Source organism: Zootoca vivipara, chromosome 8 (genome assembly GCF_963506605.1).
Source record: "Zootoca vivipara chromosome 8, rZooViv1.1, whole genome shotgun sequence".
Lineage (NCBI taxonomy): Eukaryota > Metazoa > Chordata > Lepidosauria > Squamata > Lacertidae > Zootoca > Zootoca vivipara.
In genome coordinates this window covers 12,847,571-12,865,571 of record NC_083283.1, presented here as the reverse complement: position 1 = coordinate 12,865,571, position 18,001 = coordinate 12,847,571, and the positions used below count along the sequence as shown (strand labels likewise).

The 18,001-nt window shown below is 47.0% G+C and overlaps 1 protein-coding gene across 15 annotated transcripts in view; it reads right to left on the bottom strand.

The window, feature by feature from the left end:
* MTSS1 (MTSS I-BAR domain containing 1) overlaps window positions 1–14,887 on the bottom strand; it is a 145,070-nt gene extending 130,183 nt beyond the window's left edge. For 10 of the 15 annotated variants that reach the window (XM_060277626.1, XM_060277632.1, XM_060277627.1 and 7 more), the window contains exon 1: window positions 13,739–14,887. In XM_060277626.1, the coding sequence (XP_060133609.1) occupies window positions 13,739–13,810 (72 nt within the window). In that variant the 5' untranslated portion in view covers window positions 13,811–14,887. The remainder of the gene's footprint in view (window positions 1–13,738) is intronic. The other 5 variants (XM_035124949.2, XM_060277635.1, XM_060277637.1 and 2 more) reach the window with 2 other exon arrangements.
* Window positions 14,888–18,001: the final 3,114 nt, after the last annotated feature.

Here is an 18,001-nt window from a genome sequence, read left to right as displayed (position 1 = left end):
CTTTCTGGTTACCTTCACTGAACAAAGTTTTTTATGTCCCTCCCTTACAGATACATGTTGTTGTTGTTTAGTCCAACTCTTCGTGACCCCATGGACCATAGCACGCCAGGCACTCCTGCCTTCCACTGCCTCCCGCAGTTTGGTCAGACTCATGTTGGTAGCTTTGAGAACACTGTCCAACCATCTCGTCCTCTGTCGTCCCCTTCTCCTAGTGCCCTCAATCTTTCCCAACATCAGGGTCTTTCCCAAGGATTCTCCTCTTCTCATGAGGTGGCCAAAGTATTGGAGCCTTGGCTTCATACATATACACACACAAACATAGGGCCCATACAGAGTTCATAGAATCTTAAGAGTTGGAAGGGACCCCAACTGTCTTTCACACCAACTCCCTGCATTGCTGGCATCTCAACTAAAGCATCCATGACAGATGGCCACCCAACCTCTGCTTAAAAACCTCCAGAGAAGGAGAATCCACAACCTCCTAAGGGAGACCATTCCACTGTCAAACAGCTCTTACTATCAATAAGTTCTTCCTGATGTTCAGTCGGAATCTCCTTTCTTGTAACTTGGAGCCATTGGTTCGGGGTCCTAGCCTCTGGAGCAGGAGAAAACAAGCTTGCTCCATCTTCCATGTGATAGCCCTTTAGATATTTGAAGATAGCTATCATACCTCCTCTTAAGTCTCCTCTTCTCCAGGTTAAACCTATCCAATACCCAACCCAGTCCTCATAAGACTTGGTTTCCAACCCTTTCGTCACCTTATCTTGGTTGCCTTCCTTTGCACACGTTCCAGCTTGCCCATATCCTTCTTAAGTTGTCATGGCCAGAACTGGACACAGGATTCCAGGTGTGGTTTGACCAAGGCGGAAGAGAGTGGGACTGTTACTCAGGACACTATACTTCTGTTGATGCAGCCTAGAATAGCATTAGCTTTTATTAGTTGCTGTATCGCACTGTGAACTTGTGTTAAGCCTGTGGTCTACTAAGACCCCCTCTGTCCCATTGGGCTGTCGACAGACCATCTCACCCTCGCAGCAAAGCTAGCAGGTGGTACGCAACTGAAGGCGGAAGGGACTGGGACTCCACCCTTAGCTGGCTAACTCTCTGCAGCAGCTGCAGTATCAACATATTTATATCATCTCAATGAATGTGCATCCTGCAAAACATCACCATTTACGGCCAGGAACCCCCTTTTAAGAAGCACATGTGCTTCCATTCACACCCACACACAGCACACAAGGTCTTCACTGGCATGCATGTGACCAAACCCAGTGGGTTCATTTATTTTTTGACTTTGCACCCTCCAAGTCTGGCAAGTAACCAAAGGGCACAGGCCTAGATCGTTAAGATGTGGCTAATTAGCAATGCTTCTCTCTCTGTACTATCCTCACGCTTCGCACATGCCCTTTGGGGGCGTTCATTTGTGATTTGCAGCAAAACTTCCAGGATTCTGTTTCCAACCGTGTTGGCCCAAGCGCACTGATCAGATTGGAAATTCTGCTGCACAAAACTGAAACTCATGGGCCCATTGCCAGCATAACCTGAATGATGTCCTAAGAAGGAACCTTGACCACAGTGACATGTCAGGGTATGCTCTGCTCCAGTGGCCAACAGGATGGTACACTGAACCAGAGTGACATCTGTTGCGCAAACATTTCAGTCAATAAGGGGAAAGGCCACTTGGCAAGCCAGAGGTCCGCAGCTACAAAGGGCGAACGCCACAGCATTCCCCTGCCCAATCTGTAGGAAGATCTGCAGCTCTGAGCACACGACCCACAACTCTTGCAAAACACTATGTTCCTTTCTCTTGGATGAGCAGTTCAGTGCAAAAAATCGCATCTGCCTTTTCCAGGGAGATGACCAGAGCTGAAAACACGAGGAGAGCAATTTGAGAGAGATTCATAGTCTAAATTTAAGCTGTATTCTTAATGTTCGGAATAAGCCCTACTGAGCACAGTTGCTTCTGAGTAAACATGCACAGGATTGCGTGCCTGAAATAAATTTGGATTTCAGCTCAAGGTTCTGCTGGATGCAAGAGCTATGAGAAAGTCATTTTTGATGCCCCAATCCCAACTTTACTCATCAAACACCTGTTTTCAGAAAATCCCAAGGCGCATCCTTTCCACTTAACCTTGCTAACAGATGGCATAAGCCATGGTCTGAGGGATATACAATTCAGCTACTTTGCTGAAGCAAAACAAATGCAAGTTTAGTCTGTGTCCAGGTAAGAAATTGCCTGGTGTATACCACCCTGAGTTCCATGCTGGAAGAAAGGTTGGATGTAAATATACCACAGCCAACTGGGACTCTCTCAGGGAAGAGTACATCACCTAAAAACTACCCCAAAAAAGAACACAAGAAGCTGCGTTAAACTGGGACCAATGATCCACCTAGCTCAGAAATGACTACTCTGGCAGGGAGAAGCTCTCCAAGGTTTCAGGCAGAGACCCAGGCCCAACCTGGAGACACCAGCAATTGAACTTAGGGCCTTCTGCACACTAAGCACTGGGTTGTACACTGGGCTGTGGCTCTGGAGGAACTGCTTGTGACCATCTTTGAGAATCAAATCTCACATGGAACCCTCATATCTCCAAGAGAAGAAGACTCTTCTAGTACGGCAGTTGTGGAGACAACTACTTGAGTGACCCAAAGTTACAGGTTCCAAGAGGCAAGTTGAAGGCAAGTTTACGTGGACCAAAAGATAGTTGCATTCACCGTTTTGGTTAACTGGCCATGAGCGAATCGCCAGATGTTCCATGCAGCCAAGAAAGTCACTATGCAGGTGTCCACTTACTGCTTTTAATTCATGGTGGTGTTGTTTGCTAGCAAGGGCAGGGGAGGTGACTGTTTGCCCTTTCTCCATGCAGCAAAGCTCTCCTATCCCACTAGCCATCTGCTCTAATGGAAGGCAACCATAGAACATGAACACAAAGCAGACATCAGCTGCGATAGCCATGTCCTAGGAGTGCCCATGAAGATTTCTTTTTGGAGGCAGGAACCAGGAAGTTCTCTGCCCTGCAATCTGGTTGTCTGCTCTGTGAAGCTCCTGTTGGGATTAGACGGGTCTAGAAAAGGAATGGCTGTGAAAATAACAAAGAAACAGTCGGAGGTATTTTAAAAACCCGAATACTGCTGTGAGCAAGACACTAATGGTGCAATACTATAACATAATTAACTCAGAAGTAAACCTTGCTGTGTTCAATGCAACTTACACCCCCGGTATGCGTGCACGGGACTGCAGCCTAAATTATGGAAAGTCAAGGAAAGCCAACATCCTGGGTGGTTCTAGCAATAAAGTGAATACTTTAAAATAGCTAGACCTTTATTTCATTAATATCTGAACACTCAGTTCACTTTTCCAACTCGTCACAATGCCCAAAATGTTTCTATTGTTTTGCAACAGCCAACTTGCAATGAACAGATAGGATTTTTTATATATACACAAGCCTATTTTGCACTGTTGCGTTTCAATACTCCAAAGAACCACGTCCTAAGAAATGAGTTGAAGAAGAACACATGTTCTGTATTAAATGGTGTTCAGTGAACAATTATACACACATTTCGTCCTTAAACATTGACTCAGCTGGTGATGTTGTTCCACGGCAATGCACAAATTTCCTGCTGAGCTACGACGACACAAAACCTTTCTGCGATACCTGTGGCGTCACGCCTGACTGGAAAGGGGGGGAAGCTCTTAAAACAGCTCTGCCCAAGCAGGCTCCTGAACGACGTGACTTTCCAAGGCTGTGTCATGCGTGCTCTGGGTTCTCATTGTTGGGCGTGCCAGACCACCCCTTGATCTGCCACCTGTGCTGCACACCTGCCACTCACCACCGCTCCTCAGTTCCGATGCCAGGTGCCCTCACAACACTGAGCGTAAGCATGTGGCAAATTCAAGGGCCCACAGCACATGCGTCACCTAAGGAACCCCCAAAATCTCCAGTTAAAAGGATTTCAAGGCCATGAAAGACCACTGCATGAGACCAGGGTCTGCTCCTGCAAGTCTGCAGTAAAGGTAAAGGGACCCCTGACCGTTAGGTCCAGTCGCGGATGACTCTGGCGTTGCAGCGCTCATCTCGCGTTATTGGCCGAGGGAGCCGGCGTACAGCTTCCGGGTCATGCGGCCAGCATGACTAAGCCACTTCTGGCGAAACCAGAGCAGTGCATGGAAACGTCATTTACCTTCCCACCAGAGCAATACCTATTTATCTACTTGCACTTTGACGTGCTTTCAAACTGCTAGGTTGGCAGGAGCTCACCCCGTCGCAGGGATTCGAACTTCCGACCTTCCAATCGGCAAGCCCTAGGCTCTGTGTAGGGAGGTCCTATATCAGGGGTCCCCAAACTAGGCCCGGGGGCCAGATGCGGCCCAATTGCCTTCTAAATCTAGCCCGCGGACGGTCCGGGAATCAGCATGTTTTTACATGAGTAGAATGTGTCCTTTTATTTAAAATGCATCTCTGGGTTATTTGTGGGGCATAGGAATTCGTTCATAATTTTTTTCAAAATATAGTCCGCCGTCCGCCCCCCACAAGGTCTGAGGGACAGTAGACTGGCCCCCTGCTGAAAAAGTTTGCTGACCCCTGTCCTATATTGATGATGTCTAATGGTCTAAAGCAGCTTCATAAGTCTGCTGTCAGACTCTTGCACACAGCTACTAACCATTACTCCTCCTTTTACACCACCTCCCCACAGTGTTTCCCTGCGTGACCCTTGCAATGAAGCTATCTTGAGGGCTTGACTGGTTCTAGGAGCCGAGCCATGTTGCGCAAACTCAACAGCTCAGCTCCAGGGATGCAAAAGGCCTCCACCCTAATTTCACAGCAGTCTTCGCCCAGCCGGGGTCCAATTTTGCACCGTACAGTTGAAGCATGGTCATGCCAGTCTCCTGCAAAGAATCCTGGGAACTGTAGTTTGCCAAGGGTGCTGAAAATTGCTAGGCAGCCCCGATTCCCCTCACAGAACTAGGATTCCCGTAATTCCTTGGGAAGAGAAAGCGACTCTGGAAGTGTGGTTCTTTGAGAGAAATACTGGACGCCCAACCACTTCCCAGCATTCTTTGGGAGAAGCCATGATATTTAGAGTGGTATGAAGCTGCTTTAAACATATAGTGGCAGATGGGATCCTCCAACTGTTTTGGATGGCAAGTCCCATCAAAAAGCAGCACTCGGGTGGCTGGGCACATGTAAGCTCAGTTGGGGACACACCCGGTTACCTGGAGGAGATTCACAGAGCTGCTTCATTGTAAGAAAACAGGGTGGTTGGGAAAAGGGCAGTAGCAGACATGGTCAGCTAAAGGTGAAACTGCAGGTACTACAACAACAGCAGATAGGAGAGACACCAGGAAGAGAGAGATTCAATGGAAGACTCAGCAAGCCATTGGTTGAGCGAAATACAACAAAGATGGCTTGCAGTTAACCAACCACTTTCCTGGTTGCTTGCGGTCAAGGTGACCTCCAGGTAACCAGCAGGGAAAATCTACGAATTATTGGTTCTCTGTCTTTCCTGTTCGCTTTGTTGCTTTTGCAGATCATCAGCATCTCACAGCTCAATTCAAGTGCCAGGTAGCAAAAGGATTTTGTGAACTTGTCTCCGAGACTGGAGCATGGTGACATGTTCTTTTAAGCCTTGCTTTCCAAAGGTGTCAGAGCAAAAACTTTAAGGAAGGGTAATAAGCTCGCCAACAGCTGTCCATACCTCTAAGGATGAAGGCAAGGTAACACTCCTGGTTCAGGCAAATGGCCAATAAGAGTGTGTGAAGGGGTGGGGGGTTGGGAGATCAGCCCCTGGAAGCCGTCTCCCCCTCCTTAGGGAGCCTGCCTCCCACCTTCAGAGCAACTGCTTTGAAATCTAAAAATAGCTACCCGTTTACACAGTCCTGCCATAGGTTTAAAGAAACCCCAATGTGCTGACAGCTGCTGGGTTGATTGTTTCCAAGATCAACACTCAAGATCAGAGGATAAAAATCAGGAGGGGTTTTTCTTTCTTTCTTTCTTCCCCACCTCCCCTCTTTGCAAGTCCGAGAAGGAACACGGTGCAGCTGTTTGTAATGGCAAAGAACAGCAGAGCAAAGAAGACCAGTTGGTCTTTAAACAAGTGAACAATCAGCTGTATTTTGGCTCAACACAATGCGCTGGCAAAAATATCTTCTACTTAAAAAACGTGTGGAGGGGGAGAGAGAGAGAGAAAGAGAGGAGCGGGGAAAGGAAGGAACTGCAGAGTGGATAAATACACATGCAGAATACTTTAGTTCCACTTAGTATTTGTGAAAACTTTCAATAATCAGAGACAACCTAAGTGCAAGCTTCACATTCTACCGCACACTGTCAAGAGGTGGTCAAATAGAGAGAGGCTCCAGACCATTGCAACCAGCATGGGCAAAGGCCAGTTAGCAGTACAGTACAAGGAAAACAAAAACCCACTCATCAAGGTTGAAAGGTTCCAATTCTGCCACAATATTCACCTGTGGCCAATTCCAGATGCCTTCATCTTCCCCAGCTGCAACAAAACATGTCTCTCTCCCATACTGGTCTCTACAGCCACAGCAGGTGCTGTAACTCTCCAACCCTGGAAGAACACACTTCCATTGTTACTGGCCCACTCCCCTCTCAATAGCCATATGGTCTAGCTCAGGCACCCCCAAACTTCGGCCCTCCAGATGTTTTGGCCTACAATTCCCATCATCCCTGACCACTGGTCCTCTTAGCTAGGGATCATGGGAGTTGTAGGCCAAAACATCTGGAGGGCCGCAGTTTGGGGATGCCTGGTCTAGCTACATGCACCAGAATTGCAAGCATCTTTAGATAGGAGCACAATACAGTTGTACCTTGGATCCTAAAGGCCTTGCCTTGCAGCAAAGTCGAACAGTTTGGCTCCCAAATGCCGCAAACCCAGAAGTGAGTGTTTCGGTTTGCGAACGTTCTTTGAAACCCGAACGTCCGACACAGCTTCCGTGGCTTCCAATTGGCTGCAGGAGCTTCCTGCAGCCAATCGGAAGCCACGCCTCGGTTTCCAAACTTTTAGAAGTTGAACAGAGTTCCAGAACGGATTCCGTTTGACTTCCGAGGCACCACAGTATTTAAGAGCGAGTATGAAGCCACACTCAGGACAGAGTCAGCACTACTACAATTCTGGGGTCCTCCCCCAAAATCGTTTTAAGCAAATGACTTGTTGCCAACACACTTTTTAACTGCTCCTTTGCCCACACGCAATTAAGCAGAGTGTGGGTTTCTCTGCCTCGCTCATTCATCCTTACAAAATACGCTATGCTTATCAGAGCCTTATCCTGGATTAGCAGCCACACCTTCAGCTTAAAATCATCTCTCCACCCTTTAAACATCCTTAGGGAGAAAGGAAAACGCCTACTAAACAAAAGGATTGTTACAGCACATCAAGCAGCTAACTTCCCCTGGGCTTTCCCTATTTGGAGCCAATGTCAACTTTGCAAAAAGAAAAAGAAAAAAGGAGCAGTTCTTTGCTCCATTTCACAAATAAACACACACAACTCCCTGTGCATGGATCCACCAGGGAGTCTGATGGACATCAGTCAGTCATGCGCCACCCTTGACGCAATCTACAGAAACTTCGCATCCTGTGGGCTGGGATTCTCCAGGAATTTCTACCATTTCAAATATTATTATTATTAACAGGCAGAAGAACACGAAGACGAGCCCTGCTGGATCCAAAGAAAGGTCTTATCTAGCCCAGCATCCCAATTCCACAACAAAATTCCTCTGGGAAAGGAATTTTGGCACGAGGACAATAGACCCTCTCCGGTTCTTGTGCCCCAAAAAATGGTATCCAAAGGTGCGCTTTGAGGTGGTGGGTTTTTTAAAAAAACGAACAATCAAGCAGTATAGAAATGTTTGTGAAATACAGGGGACGCTCGGGTTGCGAATGTGATCCGTGCGGGAAGCACGTTCGCACCCCGCAGCGCCATGTCTGCGCATGCGCAGGTCGTGATTTGGCGCTTCTGCGCAAAGCATGATTTAGTGCTTCTGTGCATGCGCCGGAACCCGGAAGTAACCCGTTCAGGTACTTCCAGGTTCGGCGCGGGACACGACCTGAAAAGACACAACCTGAAGCGTCTGTAACCCGAGTTATGACTGTAAATGAAGTAAAAAAAAAAAGCTGCCCCAGAGCCTGGGAGAATGCGGAGCCGTGACTCCCCAGGGAAAAAAACCAGCTAACCTTTAATTTAAAATGAAAAGGACTACTGCATTTAAATCATACCGAGCCCATTAAAAGGACAACTATGGCACAGGACTTTGTTTCAAGAAGGGCTGGTTCCTTTCTGCCGTTCTGGACTACAACTCCCACCAGCCCCAGCTAACACTGACTGCGGCTGATGGGAGTTGTAGTCCAAAACAGCAGGAGCCAGGCCGGGAAAGGCTGGGGTTTTTTTTGGAGGGGGGTCCTTGGTTTTGTCTTCCCCACCCACTTTTAATATCACACCTGCATGCAGAGCAACAGATGTCACTATTTCAGGGGTGGAGGGAATTAAGGTGCAGAACGCAGACCCACCACAACCACCCTAGCTTATGCCTGAAATTGCAATCTGGTGACGTTTAAGATTTAGAGTCAAAAGCAGCCACAGAAGGCCAAGGATTTGGACAGCTGGCGAGCAGTGGCATCTGGGAAAACACAAGGGGTTTTTCTGAGATTAGCAAATCAATGTTCCGACTTGGAGGGGTGACAGGTTAACAACGTCACCCCCCCTTTTTTCTGGATCTTGGGATCCTTAACGTCCTGACTTAACATGCCATTGCAACAAATGGCCATTTCAAGCTGCTCGGGACTCTTGGACACATGGATTGCCAAACGCCCTGGAAACGTCGATTGCACAAAAGGAAAGTCGCCCATTATTTCCCAACAAGCAAACAGGTGGCGGACAAACCGGAGCAATGTGAAAACCATGTCCAAGAAGCGTGGAAAAAAGGACGAGACGTTCAATAGGATTTGCCCCTTGCTTCAAGGCCTGCAGCTGAACCAGCAACTGGAGCTACGCCCACGGCCAACACCCTAGCCGTGTAATCCTGTAACTTATTTGGGGGTTTCTAAATTCGTCATCCGGAACTTCGTCCCCACAAAACCAAAACTCTCTTAATATATTTAGAACTACGCCCTGTAGGTCTCTACAGCCCCCCCCCTGCTCCCCCCACTGCGGGAGCACAACAAGGCCGTGCCACGTGGATGCGCTCTGGGGGAAGGAAAACCTCTTTGCTGTGGCTTTGGATGGGGGCCCACAATCCAGATAATCAGAAAGAAAAAGGAGTACACACAGTCCAAGGGTGCAGAAAACCAATTAAGCTTCGTTTAAAAGCCAGCAAATAAAAACGGGAGCACGTGATCTTCCCTCCAGGACATCTGCTAAACACAGAAATATTTATATGGGTGCTAGCAATAGCAATGATTTTAAAAACCTCCCCTTAAGTTGAATTTGCAAGAGCAACTTCAAGCATATTTCCCATGTGTGTTTTTTTAAAATTCCACTCCTCCAGTTATCTACTGACAAGACAAAATGTTTATATGCTGGATTTTTAAGAAAACTTTTTTAAAAGTCTGCATCTTTTGATTATGTCCCCTTCCTTCAACCCTTAGGGTAGGATGAATTTTTGCTTCTTTCATTCCACAATTAAAGTTTCCAAGTGTTTTAAGTCCACTATTTTTGAGGATATTTAGTCCCACTGCTTTCATGGGGTTTACTCTGGCCTACACGGGACTGCAATCTTAGAGATAACTTTTATAATTTTGCTTAAACTACCCTGGTTGGCTATCTGTACGCATGTTCAAAACATGCTCCTATTTGCAAGTTTTTGTAAAAAGAAGCTGTTATATGAAAAGTGAAATAAATCCAGTCTAGTGACACATTTGCTTAGAAGGAAGCCCCACTGAATTCAATAGCACTTAACTCTCATGTATGCAAAGGATTACAGCTTAAACTGGCATTGATTAAAAGTTGAGTCAAACGAGTTCAGGTATCTGATGAAGTGGGCTCCAGGCATGGATGCAGGAGAAACCTGGTTCAATTTGCATGTGAAGATGAACCTACCTAATTTGCACTTTCTGGAACAATAAGGAAACTGAAATGCCCGTCTTCAAAATTCTCACTTCTCCGAATTTTGCAATGCTGTTTTCCAGCCAAGTAATGTACAAAAAATGCAAATGCTGGGGGAAATTGTACCTATGACTGCATAGGTTAGTGAAAACATCATAGAAAATGCGTAGTATTGGGGGAAACTGCTCTGCAAAAATAAGTATTCGGCAAAACTGCATACACCAGGAGAAATTCACACTAAAATGCTGGTGCATTTTCATGAGGACTTAGAATGATTAAATATGCAAACACATGTGGAAATGTGGAGAAATGAAGAGGTGAAAAATGAGAAACTCCCAAGAAAATGAAATTGACAAATCCCCAGCTCCAGGCCACAAAGGCATAAGCCACCGCAAATCTGTTAGCCTTTTAAGATGCTACAGCACTCTTCTTTGTGTTTGCTGTTAACAGCTGAAAACACACACCTCCCTCTCTGGCATTTGTCAGCAAAGTTTTGGCTCACTGAACAAGGTAAAATGCAAAATTGATGGATTTCCCACTCCTTTTTCCTCCATGTTGCTCTGCAGTGTTCACTATGAAAAAAAATCTTGTTTCCGCTACTCCAAAGGAAGGATCATTTCCTTTAAAACACAGCCAAAGCTTTGCCCAGTCCCATAAAGCTTTGGTGTGTTCCAGAGGAGCACTCTTTCAGCTGCAGGGATCAGCCGAGGCACACCTTTTCAAGGTTTATCTGCTTCCTGTTGGAGAGAACTGAAGGATAGAGGCCGTCGCGCCACCACCACCCCCCATCCCGCCCCTGCTTCTAACAATTCACATCAACATTCCATCTGGCGGAAGAAAACATCTGCTAAAATATTCCCACTGCTCAAGTGGACTTGATGAAAATGATTGCGGGTTTTGTCTCGGACCCCTGCTCCTTCCCTCCCGAGAGACTCGGCAAAGGAAGATCGGGAACCCAATCACATCACAAAAGAGTTCATTATGACAAAGTTAACGCTCCTCACACCCACATCTAAACAAGCTGCACTTTTAATATATCCAGAGATCAGGTGGGGGGAACCAAAAGAACAGTTCCTCGTGCCCTCCTACCACTCCCCAAATCTCAAGTCTTTCAGATTTAAGTACTCTTCCTTCCCAATTTATCTGGAGGGAAGGGGATGGGGAAATTGCATGCTATTCAAAGATGCAGCGAAGCCTCTTGCGCATATACATCCGAGAGCGCACAAAACACCACCGCCAGCTGAATTTCGAAAAAGACGTCCTGCCCTCCTCTGAAAGAGAATGCTGCAATTTTCTCCAGAAACCACCTCGCCCACCAACATGGACACCGACATGGCTGAAATGACTAGAGATTACTTGCGTCAACAACAACAGCAACAGAGGTTCAAACACTGGAGGATAAAGTGTTGCGGGGCATCCTTCAAGCCTCCAAGATGTGTGCATCGATGTGAGCGTCATATTCCACTGAATAGGCGCAATCATGCACAGACACACACATTAAACAATCTTACTGAACTCTCGCCCACACTTCTGCTTATCCCACATCTTCGTCCGCTGGTCCTAGGCCTCCTGGGCATGGATCCAAGAGGATTTCCTCTTGCCCCACTGCATTCCCCGGGAAAACCCGCTGTTGGGATCGGAACAAAGTCAATCCGCAGAACCCGATTTACACTTGGTCCGATCCAGCAGTAAACGGCGGGTTTTCCCATGGAATGCGGTGGAGCAAGAGAAAATCTTCTTGGATCCACGCCTAGGAAAAACGGGACAAGCGCAAACATGGACGTAAAGCAGGCTGGCGTAAATTAAGCTGGCATGAAGTTACACCAGGTCCAAACTTGGTGGGGCTATGGCTGGCCTAAGCACAGCAGAGATCAAGACAAACTTTTAAGACAGTGTTTTGAGGTACACCACCCTGTTGTTGGGTTAACTCATGCCAGGCCGCCAGGCCACATGACTGAGCTGAGCAGGCGTAGGATCCTACCCAAGTCCTCCCTCTGGTCCTGCCCGCAGCAACCCTCCCTCCAAAATGCCCCTTTTTCAGATCCGCCAGGACGAGGGAGACACATGGGTCTATCTCAGGCTGATATGATAGTTAAAGAGTTCACATGGCATAGCCTGGCTGCCCCGGCACACTCCCAGCTCACCCAGAGATCTGCTGGATCCCAACCTGCTCATTCCGGAAGATCTGGCTACAGGGCTGCTCCCCAAGTGCCCATCTAGCCCAGCAGTGTCAATTCTGACAGGCAGCAGCTCTGCAAAGGAACAGACATGGGATCCATACCAGCCACCCTGCCCAAGAGATCCTGTGAAGGGGAGAATTGAACCTGGGCCCTTCCAGAGGGAATGTGCATGCTCAAACCACAGAGTTACAACCCTTCCCATTTTGGAATTCATATTATACACACAGATCTTGACCATAAGCTTTGCTGCAGGAAAAAAAAACAGAATGTTGCTTGCTAGTGGTACAAAGAAAACACAACCCCTTCCCTGCAGTCCGCATTGGAAAAGCTGGAAAAATGCAACCCGTGCCGTTGCAACCGTACAGCATTGGAAAAGCAGCAGACTCGGAGGAGAGATGGGAAAGATATAATCCTCCTCTGCCAGCCCTCGTGGCAGAAGGCAGCATATTTCTTTACCAGCCTGCTAAGAGGCCAAGAAGTGTAAAAATAACAAGACTATTATTTTCCACTAGTGCAAGACAGTTAGAAAGTCTCCTGCCTTTATATACACAAAACGCCAAGTACAGAAAACTACTGCCTTATCGAACTTTGGATCACACCGAGTTTAATGGATCACACAGAGATCCACCTGATCCACCACTCTTGTTTCCCAACAGCTGCTAAATGCCACTAGACAAGAAGAGAGAGAGAGAGAGAGAGAGAGAGAGAGAGAGAGAGAGAGAGAGAGAGAGAGATATGTTGCATGGAGCTGGTACAGCCTTTTTGCAGTTTGTCCCAAACAACCCAATATTCAAAAGGTAAAACCCTCTCTCTTTCTCCCTTTCCAATCAGAAGGGATAAACAGCAGCAAACCATGATGTTCTGCGAACCATATCGCCTTGATACCCTCCCCTGGGCCTTCAGAACATGCAGCGCTGGAGAGAAGGTGCAGAACTCAACAAAGGGAGCATGAATGGTCCCAGTTTATCATCATCACAGTATATACACATATGTTCCCCATTGCCATTTGAACCCTACCTTGGGGAGGGGGGGGGGAAGGCTTTTTCCGCTGTGCAGTTTGGGGCTCCGCACAGCGCGAGGCTCCCTCTATTTTCCAGCATTATTATTGTAATTAAATGGTTCCATTTCGTCTTAATTAGAAGAATTCCCAGGGGACTCTGGGAAATCTCAGAAAAGGAGGCTAGCAATGCACAACTCACAGCGGAGCACAACGTCTTCTGCCTCCACAGTAAAACAAGCAGCAATTCATTTTTTGGAGGGGGGGGGGTGTGCTGTCAATACTAGGCAGGGCTCCTCCATCTGCATGGAAGGGGGTGTCCTCGCTCTGAGGCAAGCTCCCCTTCCACAACCACCCTGCTTTTCAATGCAGCTGGCAATGAATGCAATGCGAGAGAGCAGCAATGCTCAGGCGAGGGTTTTCTCAAACGTGGCGGGGTTTTATTGGGAGGGGAGGGGGTGTTTTTTTTGCACCTTGCGCCCCCAATGCTCGAGGCTCCCTTACCTTCATGTCACTGATGGTGGTCTGGAAGAGTCCTCCGAGCGCGCTACATTCCTTTTCTATCACAGCCTCCATTTTTTTCTCGCCCGGATCAAGGAGGACGCCGAAGAAACTGCTGCGGTTTCGCAAGCCAAAAAAAATAAAAAATAAAAAACGCACACACGCAACCCACCCCTAATTTCAATTCCTACCCTTTGGGGAGGGAGCAGTAAAAATCTGAGATTTCTCTGCAAATAAAAAAATAAAAATAAAGACTTCAATCTGAAAAGCAGCAGAGCCCACTTCTCTTTCGCTTCTGAGCTTTCTCTAACGCTGCCCACAAATGTTTTTCGGTTCGTCTCTTGCTTCCACGCAGCAGTGCCTATAGCAACCCTGCCCTGGAGAAAAAAGTCCCACGGCTGGACAAAATCAAGACATCTCTATCCCCCGCACACAAAGATAGCAACAAGGTCCATCGTTCTCCATTCTTGCTCATGCCCCTCCACACAACAAGTAGGTAGGTTGCGCGATGGAGGCTGGGGAGAGAAGCAACGCCGGGCAGCTGGCGGATTGCAAATGCCTCGGCTGCAGCAAAGGAGGCTTCACTCAGCTGCCTCCGACAACAGACCCCCTCCCTCGCAAGCAAGTACCCATGGAACAGCTGCAGATCCGATTTTGCGGGAGGGGGGGGGGGAATGCAAAAAGAAAAATGTTTTTAAAAATCGCTAAATATGCTTTTCCAAAAAAAGTAAACGCCGTTCAAAAGCAGCCCACCCCGCGAAATTCAGAATTAAACAACCCCGCCTAAAAAAAAAAACCTATTTATTGCATTGAATGCATCAATAGAGAGGGATGGGAACACCGGCGCTCGTATTCACAGGCACCAGAACTGCTGCGTTTTGGATTAAACGATAATAATAATAATAATGGTCGGAATCTGCGGCAGCTAGCGAATCAAAACAAAGAAAAGCCCCCTTCCCCCAAATGCCTAGCCGCGTGCCGATTCCTCGGCTTGCAAATTTTTTTAAAAAAATCCACCCAGCCTCCCTGCCTCCGACGACGACCAGGCTCTCTCTCTCCCCTGGCCGTGCTCCCTACACCGCGGCAAGGCTGCACCCAGGCGCGCGCTCCAGCGGCGGCTCGAACCTCAGCGCAGAGCCTTTGGAACCTTGCTTCCCCGGGAAAGCGCGTCACGAGCGCAGAATGCCCGGGCCTCGGCCGCTGATTGGCCGAAGAGGGGAAAGAGCGGGCGGGGAAGGGTTAAGCCGCTCTCTCGCTGCCTCTCTAGCGCCGCCTTAGGGTCGCGCGCTGGTCCGTGGGAGCTCCTGGGCCCGTCTCTGCAGTGCCAAACCTCCTAAGTTATTTCTGCAATAAATAGTATTTTTAAAGATCTTCCCGAAGGAAAATGCAATGTGAAGTGTAACATCTTTTTCCTCAGATTTCATTAACTCAATAAAAAAGCGTTTAAAAATATTTCAGGTAATTAGACTTAACATTTACATATAACATAACATGAGGCATATACGTACTACTGCATACCATCCAACATTTCTCCAATTAAAATAGGTATGTCCTATTCCATTTTTTTATTTTATTTTATGTATACTCCATCTATCTGACTGGGTTGCCCTAGCCACACTGGGTAGCTTCCAACATATATATGTATATATAAACAGAATAAAAAATTGCACATTAAAATGCTTCCCTTTACAGGGCTGCCTTCAGATGTCTTCAGGGTGTACAGTTACTTATCTGCTTGGCTCGGCAGCCCATAACTCCTTACCCTCCAACAAGCAGCAAGCAGTCCCTCTCCCCCACCCCCACCCCCGTGCTGACCTGAGGGGGGTGCATAATAAATAATAATAATACCTATTTATTACTGTATATGGGGGAGCATATTTTGTCCTTCCTCAGGGCGCCATATTGCCAAAGTCTGCCCCTGCTTTATATATGATACACTGTATAGAAGTGCTTAGCATAAAATAAAAGGGGATGATGAGCTGGATGTAGGCAGATAAATCGGAGAGTAGATTTATGGCAAGTAATGCATTAAAAGGGTGCAGTGTAGACAAATCTAAATTATTCGAGTGTTACCCTTGTCCAATAAAATAAGCACATGTATTTTCTATTCTGTGCAACCTATTGTATAAATCCAGGAATGCTGGATTGCTATAGAGTTGTGCAATCTTCATCGTTTCTTAGCTTTGTTTGGTTCATTCAAGGCAATCCCAGTTCCACCTTCTGCAAAGAACTGCTGCTGTACTAGCTTTGCAGTGCACAGGTGAGTCTAGCGATTGGCTTCAAGCTGCTCATTTCTTTGCGCTGACCTTACACCAAAAAAGTATTTTATGGATTGGGCCCAGCAGGTAGAGAGTCATGCACGCATGTAAGTAAAGTTGGCGACTCTGGGCTTGTTTCGCAAGTCCTCCTTGCTCCCAAGTTTTAGCAGCCCCAGAGGGAAATCAGCCTTCATTATTTATTGCCCAAGTTCATTAAGCCCAGGTGTGGGAATTAGGAAATTTATCGGTGCAATCTAAGTGCCTAAAGCAGAGAATAAGGAGATTATGGATGTAAAAACAATACTGGGGTTTATGCCTTTGCATGAAATGTTGTTCCTTTGCCAGGTGAATCACGGTAGCTCAGGAACATGTAGCATAAGGCTATAGATCAGGCATCCCCAAACTGCGGCCCTCCAGATGTTTTGGCCTACAACTCCCATGATCCCTAACTAACAGGACCAATGGTCGGGGAAGATGGGAATTGTAGTCCAAAATATCTGGAGGGCCACAGTTTGGGGATGCCTGGTATAGATGGTATTCAGCTAAGTTCTTCTCAGAGTAAACCTTGAAATTACTGGGCCTAACTTAGTAATGCTCATTAATTTCAATGGGTCTACTTCTGAGTTCAACTTAGTCAATACCACCCTATGTTCACACACAAAACCCACATTTATTTATTTTATTTTGCAGACCACCTTTATCTTCCAAGGATCTTGAGGTTGTGTAACGTGCTTCCCCTCCTCCCCGTCTCATCCTCACAACAACCTTGTAAAGAGATGGTGACTGGCCTAAGGTCACCCAGTGAGCTTCATGGCTGAGTGGGGATTTGAACCCTGAACTCCTAGGGTCCTAGTCCAACACTTTAACCATTACACCAGGCATCCCCAAACTGCAGCCCTCCAGATGTTTTGGCCTACAACTCCCATGATCCCTAGCTAACAGGACCAGTGGTTGGGGAAGATGGGAATTGTAGTCCAAAACATCTGGAGGGCCCAAGTTTGGGGATGCCTGCATTACACCATACTGGCTTGGATACCTAAGGTGGTGGACTGTAAGAACACAAAAACCTGCCAGGTTGATGGATGCTAACTGGCTGAAGCTCTCCCGAGGTGCCAGGCAGAAGTCTTGTCCATCATCTGCTACCGGAACTTTCTAACTGAAGATGCCAGCGATTGAACCAAGAACCTTCTACAGTATATGGAAATCAAATGCTCTGCCATTAAGCTATCAATCCTCCCTGTTTTCTGAGGGGGCACCTGAGCAAGGCAACATATGATCTTGCATGCCTCGTGGCCTAATGCAGGCGTTGCCAACACAGTGCCCATAGGGCACCAGCACATCTGCCAATACCTCCTCTAGTGCCCACAAAAGGTATCAGCAAATACCCCTCAAAAATCAGCAATGCATGATTTTTTTTTGACTCTGAACTGCCTCTGCTCCTCCTGCAGTTGCCCACAGCAGCCGTTTTGTGTTACGCCACATCCCCCAAGACAGCCATTTTGCGATTGGTGCCAGCGCAAATGACCCATAAATGTTGGTGACCCCAAACCTAATGCATGTTTTTCCACTGTAAACTGTGCACTTGGCAGCAAGAAATTGGGAGACCTTGCTTAAAATTACTCCAGCATTTTTGTTGCTATTGTTCAAGCAGTGTTGTAAGATGAAGACCCCGGGAAGAATTCTGTATCTTTAAAAAAAAACACCACAAACCTGTGTAAACTAGTAAAGGAATTTTGCAAAGCACGCATAGGTCCACAACTGTGCAGTCTGGTCCTTTTTCATATTTACTCAGAAAATCCTGCTGACTTAAAACGGCAGTGTTCCTAGGATTGCAGCCTTGGTTTGAAATTTGCTTACCGTCATCAGCCTGGTTACTGTTTTAACTTTAAAAACAGTTTATATAAACAGACTGTCCTGAGTCAGAGTTTATGTAAGACACTTGCCAATAATGAAAAGTTGCCCGGTGGCAGCAGATGTCATTGAGGAGTAGCTGAGGGAAACATTTCAG